Genomic DNA, 11,764 nt, shown 5'->3' on the forward strand with positions numbered 1-11,764 from the left:
CAGCCACAGGCCGCGCTCGGCCTCGAGTCACTGTATGCAAATGTCACAGCTCTCTCCTGCGCTGATTGGCAGCCGGCAGCGCTCCGCCCCGCCTCCCCGCCTCCAATTGGTCAGCGGGCGGGGCGGGGCGGGGCGCCGATTGGGCGCGGCCGCTGTCGCTCGGGCGCTGCGCTTCCGGGTTCGTGCAGCGGGAGGAGCGGGCGGGCGGCAGGCGGCATGCGGCGGGTGACGCTGTTCGTCAACGGCAGCCCCCGGAACGGGAAGGTGCGGCCGGGGGGGGGGCGGGCATGGGATGGGGGCCCCAGGGGGACCGGGGGGCTGTGGGGTCAGGGAGCCCAGGGACCGGGGGATAGGGGGGTCAGGGGACTGGGGGGGCGTAAGTTAAGGGAGCCAAGGAGCCGGGGGGTTGGGGAGCCGGGGGGGGGGGCAAGGGGCCAGGCAGCCGGGGGATTGGGGAAATCATCTGGGGGAACCGTGGATTCAGCGGTCCCCAGGGAGCCAAGGAGTCAGGGAACCAGGGAATAAGGGAGCCGAGGAACCAGGGAGCCATGGAATATGGGAGCCAAGGAACCAGGGAATAAGGGAGCCAAGGAACCAGGGAATAAGGGAGCCAAGGAACCAGGGAACCGTGGAATAAGGGAGCCAAGGAGCCAGGGAACCACGGAATAAGGGAGTCAGGAAGCCAGGGATCCATGGAATAAGGGAGTCAAGGTACCAGGGAATAAGTGGGGTTGGAGAAGAGCTCCAAGGTGGAGCTGGTGGGGGGGGGGAAGCTGCCCTACCTGCCATAGAATGGCTGCTCCTCCAGTGCTGTGCTGGGCCCCTCGCTACAAGGATGTCGAGGTGCTGGAGTGTGTCCAGAGAAGGGCTGTGAAGGCCTGGAGCACAAGTCCTGTGAGGAGCGGCTGAGGGAACTGGGGCTGTTTGGTCTGGAGAAGAGGAGGCTCGGGGGGACCTTATTGCTCTCTGCTACTGCCTGAAAGGAAGGGGTGGGGAGCTGGGGGTCGGCCTCTTCTCACAGGTAACTGTGACAGGACCAGAGGGAATGGCCTCAAGTTGTGCCAGGGGAGATTTAGGTTGGAAATGAGGAGACATTTCTTCTCAGAAAGAGCAGTCAGGCATTGGGACGGGTTGTCCAGGGAGGTGGTGGTGTCACCGTCCCTGGGGGTGTTCAAGGAAAGGTTGGACGTGGTGCTTGGGGACATGGTTTAGTGGGTGACAGTGGTGGTAGGGGATGGTTGGACCAGATGATCTTGGAGGGCTTTTCCAACCTTAGCGGTTCTAGGATTCGGTGAAATTTTGCTGGTTTCCTTAAAAGCTACGTGGTAGTAATGTCTCCTGAGTGATCACAGCGCAGGTTGCAGAGCCCAACCTGCACACAACTAGCATGGGAACACCTTCCTTCCCCCGTTGGAAGGGGGTGACAGCCCTGAAAGGGCAGAGCTGGGCAAACGGGGGTCTCCAGCTGCCTCTCTCCTCCCCAGGTCGTGGCCGTGTATGGCACTTTGTCGGATTTGCTGTCTGTGGCTAGTAATAAGCTGGGAATAAAGGCGACCAGTGTTTACAATGGAAAAGGCGGACTCATTGATGATATCGCGTTGATTAGGTAAGGTTTATCCAGTAAAACTCAAATCATGGACGTGGACTAAGAGACTTAATAGCCTGTCAATGCTCTGACCTTAATCAATGACAAGAGCTTTCTGTCAAAACAGATCTCACCATTTCCAGCCAGTATACTCAAAGGTGCTTTCACCTCCAGGAAAAATAATGCTCTCTGTGGAACTTCAAAGCGTGTCTATTTTGGTGAATCAGAACTTGACACAAGCTGCGTTTTATGCCTTTTAACATCCCTCTGCGTTGATTCACAGTGCAATGAATACACCAGCAAAGTCCCACTGTTGCATTCAGCACTGGCATGAGTTTTTTTTTTTGAAAAGGAAACAAACTGTAGCATTGCTTTGGCTTCATATAATACACCCAGAGTGGGGAGAAAAGTAACTTTTGTAAAATTAAACTTGTTGAGTAACAAAAGTGATCCCTACCTGATAGATACAGATATCTATTGGTAGCATCTCTAGTGAAGTTGACAGTATTGCAGTCCCCTGGAACCTGCAAAATCAGGACAAAAATCAGATACTTAAGTTCTAACTAATGGCCACTGATTATCATTTACCTGAAAGTAATCATGAAGGGATCTGTGTCATTTAGATGAAAAAAAAAAAAACACCACCTATGCTTAATCTTTTTTCTTACCTTTCTCTTCCCCCTTTCAGGGATGATGATGTTTTGTTTGTCTGTGAAGGGGAACCATTCATTGGTAAGTCTCTGTAATTCTTGTTTGACCTCTTCTTTAATGGAAAGAGGGTTTGGTTTGCTTTAGTGTAAATTTAAAAATTTAATTTTCTGCTGTTTTCAGAAGGTATCTTTTACCACGTGAAGGATTTTGAAATTGTCACCATTCTTCTAATAATTGTTGTGTTCTCCTCAACTGTGTAGATCCTCAGACTGATGCAAGACCTCACGAGGAACTAACTGGATCGCACACGGACTGGTTAACGCTTAATGTTGGAGGCCGATACTTCACCACGACACGGTAAAAATGGGACTAGTTTGGCTCCTGAAGGACTGGATTTCAGTGGTTACAGCAGCTGGCAGTTGGTGTATGCTCTGGATGCTCTTGAGAAAGAGCTACAAAAATCATTGACTATTTAGTAGGAGGCCTTTGACTTCTGCAGCTTTTTTGGTATTAGGCATTTGTTACCGCAGTTTTGCGACAAATTCTTCAGCACTTTACATGTGTGGTAAAACTGTTGGAAAGCCTGAAATGGGCTTGGATTTATCCCTGAAATATTTCAAATAACTAAGTGCTTTGTATTTAAAGTACCTTTGAGATACCTTAGGTCAGAAATCTATTTTGTTATTGCACTGTATGAAATTAAATCAGTATAGTGTTGTAGCTGTTGGAATGCGTATCGCACACCATTACTACCTTCAAGCTGCCAAGGGCAGGAAATACATTGCAACCAGTGAGTGTGTCTCTTCACCTTAGCTTTCCACTGTAAAAATAAAATTGCACTGCCTTTATTTTCTAGGAGCACTTTGGTTAATAAAGAACCTGACAGTATGTTGGCCCACATGTTTAAAGATAAAGGTTAGTATCTTGAAATAAAGTTCACCTTTTAAGCTAACAAATTAGCAAAGTAGGTAAAAGGCACTATCAAGTTGAAGATCTAGTTCATATGTTTGGGGTCTTTTTATTTTTATTTTTGATTTTCATCTTTTTGTTGTGACTTGCTGTTTTGATACCAGGATCAATGGGCAAACACTATACGAGATGGTTTTTATGAAGCAGGGACAGAGTAAAATTTAATGCTGCTTTTATTCTAGCAATGGTTCTCATGGATGTGGTGAAATATGTTTTAGTTATTTATAGCAGGAGAGAGTTAGATATAAGGGATATTGTCCCCTCACTCTTACTTTCCTTCCTTTTCTCCAAAAAACACCCTTTCAAGTGGAAAGTACCCCCTTGGCAGTAACACAATCTGAAACTGAAGCAAATGCTTTTCTATTAATATATCAAACTTAATGGTATGTATTTTGTGGAAACAGATGCTTGGGGAAATAAGCAAGATCATAGAGGAGCATTCCTGATTGACCGCAGTCCAGAGTATTTTGAGCCAATTTTGAACTATTTGCGTCATGGACAGCTCATTGTAAATGATGGCATCAATTTGCTAGGTAAGTATTACCTGGATGGCATCTCCTCAATTATTACTCTTTAGAAGTCAAACTGTGCCCTCTGGTAAACATGATGAAATCACTGGCACTTTTTATTTGATTATCCTAATGTTTGGGATTTTTCTATGGTGACTTTACTCTCGAGCAGTGCAGTTCCACATCTTTGGTTTAATAAATTGTTTAAGCTTACCTTGAGAGGATTAACCATTCTCCATACTGAATTAATATCTGGCCATAATCTTGGATTTGATATCTTTAACTTAATGCTGGTATTGGAAACATCCTCTCTGATTCATTTTTTCCTTTTAGCACAAGCAAGTTCACTTCTCCTCTATGTGATTATATGTAGTATACTGTATGTGGTTGACAGTTTAATTAGTTCATGCGTTTGTTAGAGATCCCTTCAACAAGTGATCTGTTCCTCTTTTAGTGTAGCTGAAATAATAGAGTTCTAACAAGTGGGGAAATTAGACTGAACTGATGGTCCTCCAATACTAAGGATGGATTAATGATGAATGTAAAGTTTCTGGTCTGCTGTTGGTGTGGCTGTATGCTGCCTTGGCCTGTAAGGGAAGAGTGGTATCTTGTTTAATGGCTCCTTGTAATTAACAAATACTGCTTTGTTTTGTTAGGTGTTTTGGAAGAAGCCAGGTTTTTTGGTATCGATTCACTAATTGAGCATCTAGAAATAGCTATTAAGGTAACTTGCTTGCTTTTATACATGAACGTGCATGTCCTGTTCTTCCAGGCAATATATAATGTAGTTCTATCTGTATTAGCTCTTAAACAACTCTCTCAACAGAATTCACAGCCAGCAGAGGATCATTCTCCTATATCTCGAAAAGAGTTTGTGCGATTCCTGCTGGCAACCCCAACCAAGTCTGAGCTGCGATGTCAGGTGCGAAAATGCAGACTTTGTCTCATTTTGTAGTATTGGTGTCAGGTGGTGAAATATCCTGCAGCATATGACAAATAACACAAAGTTCAAATGCTTCCCCACCTTCTCTTTTTAATTGAATTTTGAGTCCAAGTTGTGGCAGAGTGACTTTAGTAGGAAATTTGAATGTGATGTTTGGACAGCTTTTCTTCTTCAAGTTGAAGTTTTCCTGGAGGAAGTTTGTTAAGCTGTTCTATTTAAATGTAAGATGTGATTGAATAACCTAAGCCAATGCTTTAGAGCTCTGCATTTGCATTAGTCTTACGTAGTAGAATAGATGGTCCTGTTTTGTGTATCTGTGTACTTATATCTTTGTGTGCAAGTCTTTTATTTTCTGTAACTTTTGGGGTTTTTGTTTTTAGGGTCTCAATTTCAGTGGAGCAGATCTTTCACGACTAGATCTTCGCTATATAAACTTCAAGATGGCTAACCTAAGCCGTTGCAACCTAGCGCATGCCAACTTATGCTGTGCAAATCTTGAAAGAGCTGACCTCTCTGGATCGGTGCTCGATGTAAGTAAGAATTATGTCTAGGAAAGTCTGGGTTATCCTTTCCTTATTTTAAGGAAAGGTGAATTGGAACAAGCAGATGAATGTAAAACATAGTTCTTCAATATTTCTGATACTATTCTAGTTAGATCACTTCAAAAGCTTTTAGAAGCTATCTTAATAAGCAAAAAAAACCCTGCACATCTGTAGGGAAGAAGGGGAGACAAGAAAGGCAGTGGGAGAGAATTACATGCTGTCCTGATGATGGAGAAGTAATAGTGTAGCACGTTTTTACACTGTCTCACAGTAACAAGGCTGTTGTGCTTTAATAGATTGACTTCCTAAACAGAAATTAAGACCATAAGCTGACTATTTTTTGGCATTGTTCATGAATCTCATTCGTGCATTTATCTCCATCAGTGTGCAAACCTCCAAGGGGTAAAGATGCTGTGTTCCAATGCAGAAGGAGCATCTCTAAAAGGGTGCAATTTTGAAGATCCATCAGGCCTTAAAGCTAATTTGGAAGGTAAGGAGTTCTGCCTGTTTGGAAACAGAACCACATATATTTTTAGTTCCATATGGCAGATTCAGCCGTGGTTTGTGCAATTCATCTTTACATGAGAAGAGGCCATGTATGCAGGATTGAGTTTGACTATATAACCATTAAACTCTAAGTTCTGCGTTGACCTCTATCAATTCACATGGCTCTGAGCAAGCATCTTTCTGGAGTTCCTGTGTTTCTGACTGTTCTTCTTGGTAAAAATGACTTCTTTTTTTGTATTCTAGGTGCTAACCTGAAAGGCGTTGACATGGAAGGCAGTCAAATGACAGGAATTAATCTCAGAGTTGCAACACTGAAAAATGCGAAACTAAAAAACTGTAATCTTAGAGGAGCAACTTTGGCAGGAACTGATTTGGAAGTGAGTTATAATTAATTCTATATACTAAATAGTCAACTGATAAAAATTTTGTGGGTTTTTGGCTGATTCTCCACCTCCATACTAGACAGAATGTAGTAGTCTTTTCATTAGTCTTAGTGAGATATGGATCACCTAGAGAATCCTATTTCATTCTTGCCTCAGTTTGGAAGATATCTGAAGTCTTGGATTTGCAGTGTCTCAAAGCCACAGGAATGGCACGCATCTTCTCCGAAGTGAAGCCTGGAAATACTGCTAAACCGAACTCTTAGTGTGAGGTCATGCCAACACCGAGGAGAAATGCAGTTGCCTGTTTTGTTTGTATTTTCTCCTGGTACGTCATTTGTAGAGTAATATTGGAATCTTACCCAACTGTTGGCACATCGTACACTCCTCTCACTGTTGCTGTAGAAAGACAAACTAGCTCATTTCAAGCTATGTACATTAGCAGTTCTTCCTCAAGTTCTAGAGAAGCATTCAGTGCAATATCTGATGAGATTTCAAGAGGCAGCTTTCTTCCAGCTTTGCTTAACAAGCAGTAGTAACTCCTGGAAGGTAATTTGATATGAAGAGTGTAAGTCTAAGAACTTAATATAAATCCAGCTTTTACCATGAAAAGCAACCACTCTCTTACAAGAAATAACTGAAACTACACTAGAGTGATCCACTAAAGGAAATTGAAATCATAGAAGTGGACATGACTTCTGTATAAATAAAGTTAAGGTAAGGTTTTGATCAGAGTTCTGTACATATTCAACTAATACTTAATCTTTTTTTTGTTCTTTAGAATTGTGATCTTTCAGGTTGTGATCTACAAGAAGCTAATTTGAGGGGATCTAATGTAAAAGGAGCTATTTTTGAAGAGATGCTGACACCTTTGCACATGTCTCAGAGCGTCAGATAGGAAAGAATATGCTGAAGAGGAAGGAATCAAAACATTTGTGACTTTCTTCACCTCCTCCCCTTCTTAAGTTAGAAGTAATGGTTATTAGACGACTTATATTTGCAGTAGTGCCTAAGTAAACTCTTTGATCACTTTTTGGGGAGGGAGCTTTAACTGAAGAGGTAGAAATAGGTACTGTTTCTGCCTCTGAACAGAGTGAGGAAGGGGGCTGGTTCTAGGACCAGAATGTTTGTGTTTTTTTTTTTTTTTTAAGATTCATTGTTTAGCATTGCCTCACTTTGGAATGCATTTTAATTTATAAAGCACAATATATGCAATTCTATTTATTAAATCTGTAGCTGCAATATGAATAGATGTTATTCATGTATAGTAGCAACGAAGTTCAGGTTTACAGTTATTACAGTTAGTGTATTTACGGTTAGTTTCTTCATTCATGCACAGTGTATTAAATGACCGATGTGGTTTAGACAATGTCCACAGGCTGTTTTCAGGTACTCTTTTCTTCTGGGGTGAAAACAGTAGTTAACTGTCATCATAGGTAATGTATTGCCTTGTAGTAGTTAGAATTCAGGTATAGAACAGCTTTATCATCATCTAAAATGTTCTGTGGAAGCCACTTCCACTGAAGGGATCTGCGTACACAGCAGACTGAGTTATAACAGAAACACCCCGATCAAAAGTTGTATGGCTTACTTAATCCTTTCTGTGTTAGTATAAAATTGCACTATCAATCACAGCTGCTAAGAAACATGCTGTTGCTTTTAATTGTCCTATCCACTCCCAACCTGGAGTACCTGTCAATGTTTCATTCTTTGTGGGAAGTTAAATGTGTGTAAGACAATACAATCCACTCTCACCAAAGTAGAGATAGGCATTGGGGCCACAGCACTTACTCCTTTCTCCCGTCGTGACTCCAGTATATGAATAAATGGCACCCCTTTCGCCTCAATGTACTATGCAAATACTGTTGTACACTGAATCCTTGAAAGCATGAGCGTAATCCTTTTCCCAGCCAGATCTTAATATACCACTTTGGGCCTGCTTGAAGTGGCTGTAAAAGCCTCTTGCATGGGGCAGAGCGCCCTTTCCACAACTGCTTTACCTGCAAGCAAGTATGGAACTATGACTTCTGCAGTGCAGAAAGCCTCTCAGCATTTCTTTAAGTGGTGGTGCGCTTCGTTTAATAAGCTGTTTCTGCTGTAGTATCATTCTAGTTCTCATCTAACAAAACGTTTATTTTCTATACAATCAAAAAGCACATGAAGAAACTATACCAAAAAAAAAAAAGGTGCATCAAGAACTCATACCTCAGATGCTTACTTAAAATACCCCAAAGTTACAACTAACATTGAATCTAAGGAAATGCCGCTGTTACTGGAAGTTAAGAACAAACGTATCCTAAAACTTAGAGAATGTGATACTGTTAGCAGTGGTTTTGAGTTGCAGTTACTTCAGTGTGTTGCCTTTTAGATGCAGATTTGCTGTCCTCTGAACAGAAGTCATACTGTCTCAGTAGTTGCTATGAAAATGCTGCTTTGCCATCGATCTATAAAGGTTAGTTTAGGAACGGTTTATGAATTGTTTGGGGAGAAGTGCAGGATTCTCCCTTACTTTCAAGTTGGGTTGACTCAGGCATATCACGTGAACTTCCAGGACTCAAAATCCTACAGCCATGTGGTTTGGAATTAGGATTTCTTTTCCTTCTGGATTCCCTGGCTTCTTGAGCTGTCTCAAGGACAACACCATAGCCTTGGTGAAATATAGCTGTAGGGAAATACTTTGATTTTGGAGTCCTGTCTCCCACCTCATTGCTTTCATTGAGTGATGTATATGTTGCAGAAGAAGAAGATTCTTAGGGCTAGAGAAATAAATGAATTATTTTTCTTTATCTTATTTTCTAGCTAGCAGAAGTAAAATATTGTATGGAAAAAATATATTTTCATAATCACTGTGTATAAAATATATTTGAACTTTCACTGAAGCACTATGTTTTAAATAATCACAGCATGTGGCATCATTCATTCACAGATGAATTTAAGGTACCTCTTTTGCTACAACAAAGCTGTATGAATAGCCCAAAGTGGCATATTCAGAAATTAAAGGTTCCAGCCTAATTTAAATTGCATTAATAAAAGTGTGAAATATAAAAGTGTCTTGGTCTTCATTTAAAAAAAAAACAAATACACACAACATAAACTCAACCTTACTTGACTCTAACTTGGAAGGACAAGTTATAAAAGATGCCAAATTTTAAATTTGATAGCTCCTTGTATACAAATTCAAAAATATTGTAGCTGAAGTTGATTTTTGCCTTTCACGAGCCCTTGGAGGGGACTGCTGCAGTTTCCAATTCACTCTGAGAACCTTCCCCATGTCTCTCTTCATTTTTTTAACTTGTCATTCATCTGCTTTGTCCGCACCCATCATATTTGCTTAATAAAGTAGCTGGAATCAGAAGTCATTAACCACAATTTCCATAGGTATGTACGCTATTTAAGGCCCACTTTCCATATCAGAGATTATCATCAAACAGTACAAGCAGCTACGCTGTGTTACTTTACTTTATAAGGAAGTGTTAAAGCTTTTCCGGATGAAAAAACAAAACTCTGCTTGACTGTGGTCTATAAAGGGCTCATGATTTCACTCTAATAAACCACACGGTACAACAGTGATAACACAAAAACAAGGCATCTGTATGGGTGCTGCACATCACCCTGAGAGAAAAATTTGGAAAGACTTCATTCTTACTGCAGTTTCTCAGCTACAGCACACTTCTTTGGGTTAGGAATGCCAAACTTGTGAGTCTCTTAGGCTTGTCTGACTGTGTCTAAATAGGTTTGGAAACACCTTTCCCATACTTTGATAGGAGATGTCTTGATTCTTGGAATGGGAATCTACAAACCCAGATTTTCCAGGCAGGTCCTAGCCTTCCACATAGATACGTAACTGCAGTGACAGGCATTAACGCTTCCCTTTACAAACCAGTAAAACTTGTGCATGTGAAGGTCTGGGAGCTCTTCTAAAGGCTGTGTCAACCCTATTTTCCAGTGTCCAAAAACTAAAGAGAGGTCACACGCTAGCTCCAGCTCTACACTTTGATTTCTTTTGCCAGCATGAAGCTGAAGCTGGCACCCACCTGACAAAGCCAGACCGAAGCACTCCCAGCCCTTGGAGCAGACCCCATTCAGGCTCTGCCTCTGCCAGAATCTGTCTTGTTTGTTGGTTTCCATTAGGCAGGGCTGTAAAACTATTTGTGGGCAAACAAGACCAGCTGAACTCTTTTTCCTAACCTCCCACCTCCTTTATATAATGTGTGGCTGTGGTCTGGAGTTGAACAGAAGACATGAGAACAGCTCAGTCGCCAGTGCAGCTCCTGGTGCTCCTTCTGACATGCTTTAGGAGGGCAGCTTTGCAGCTATAGGAAACCTGCTGTGAAACACAGCTGCTGAAAAATATTAAAAGCAGGCTGTTATTAGATTTAGCTTTAAATGGTGGGTTAATAAGAGGTGCAATTATTCGACTAAGCAATTATTGGGATCCCCTCTTTAAATGCCATCCTTCAGGATGTGCAAAATCTTACATTTAATTTGAAATAACTAATTCTTGCTAGGCTGATCAGAAAAGGAAATACTCTTAAAACAGTTACAGGAAAATCTCCCTTTTCAAGTGCTCTGCCTACGCTAAGGTAACCTTTCCCCCACAGAAACAAACTAGTTTCGCAGCTTGATCAGCTCATCAGCTGACGCTAAACACTGGCTACTCGTGCTGCGTGTGTGCATTAGAGCAGGAAGAATTACTCTTTGCTGAAGTCACTAAACCCTCCTCACATTATTTACTTACTAAATTACATTTAATCCATTAATCTCAAAGAGGTTGTGGGGGCAGGAAGCGAGGATGTTTGAAGACTGTGAAACGTGATACGCTCAATTGCACATAAAACGGTGCACAGCAAGTCAAAATAGCAGCCAGGTGGATTAAAAAAATAATTTAAAAAGATTTCTGCAGTTAAAATGACTGATTTTAAGTGCTGAATGCAAATGGCTACCAACCTCTTTATAAAACTGAAGTGCATAATGTCTCAGGAACAAAAAAACTCCAAAGTATTTCAATGTATACCCGCTCATACACAAATATATATGTATGTGTATTTATATATATTTAAAAAATATATATATTGAAAGTGCCTGGGGAGTCCTATTCAAGGACAATCCCATCTTACAACAGAGGGTCCCTTCCTCATATTTACAATCTAATAAACGTGTCTATTTGATCAGTTTAGTACTGCTTTGCACTTTATAGAGCGAAGAATATGAAGGTATTTTAATTCAAACATTAAGGAGAGGGACTTTCAAAGGAGCACACAAAATGCCCTGTGTGCTTGTGCAGTCTTAGGCTCTTGCTTATGCACCACAGGTCCGTTTCCTTCAGGTCTGAGATACAGAGACTAAACTGAATTCCTCATCCATTTCAACTCCTGTAAGGCACACTCATCAAATTCAAAGAGATTTTACTTAAAAGAAGTATATATATTTAGGACCCACTGAAAGGAACGACTGTTTTTCACGGGGCAACCGCAGCCAGCTAGATCTGAATGTCAGATTTACAGCCTCTTAAAAGAAAGGCTGTTACCATTGAGGCTCTTAGCGAAAACAGCTGAATTTAATAGCTGCACCGGGGCGTCCCAATTATGTGCTTTATTTCTTTACATGACAGCAACATTAAGAACAAAATTGCAGTCCACGAGATAGAATTAGATGAAGTCACCTGCTGTGAAAGGTTT

At 41.5% G+C, this 11,764-nt stretch overlaps 1 protein-coding gene across 3 annotated transcripts; it reads left to right on the forward strand.

The window, feature by feature from the left end:
• The first annotated feature begins 137 nt into the window (after nt 1–137).
• Nucleotides 138–9,133, forward strand: KCTD9 (potassium channel tetramerization domain containing 9). 3 transcript variants are annotated; one of them, XM_040538390.1, is made up of 12 exons: nt 138–264; nt 1,485–1,606; nt 2,274–2,317; nt 2,497–2,593; nt 3,093–3,151; nt 3,610–3,738; nt 4,371–4,438; nt 4,541–4,636; nt 5,038–5,187; nt 5,584–5,689; nt 5,950–6,083; nt 6,868–9,133. In XM_040538390.1, exons 1-12 carry the CDS (start codon nt 217–219, stop codon nt 6,982–6,984), a joined length of 1,170 nt encoding a protein of 389 aa, XP_040394324.1. In that variant the 5' UTR covers nt 138–216; the 3' UTR covers nt 6,985–9,133. The 3 variants fall into 3 exon arrangements, with proteins under 3 accessions (XP_040394324.1, XP_040394320.1, XP_040394323.1); XM_040538389.1 differs by lacking the exon at nt 138–264 and adding an exon at nt 771–894; XM_040538386.1 differs by having other exon boundaries at nt 4,371–4,636.
• Nucleotides 9,134–11,764: the final 2,631 nt, after the last annotated feature.

Source organism: Cygnus olor, chromosome 27, assembly GCF_009769625.2.
Source record: "Cygnus olor isolate bCygOlo1 chromosome 27, bCygOlo1.pri.v2, whole genome shotgun sequence".
Taxonomy (NCBI): Eukaryota; Metazoa; Chordata; class Aves; order Anseriformes; family Anatidae; genus Cygnus; species Cygnus olor.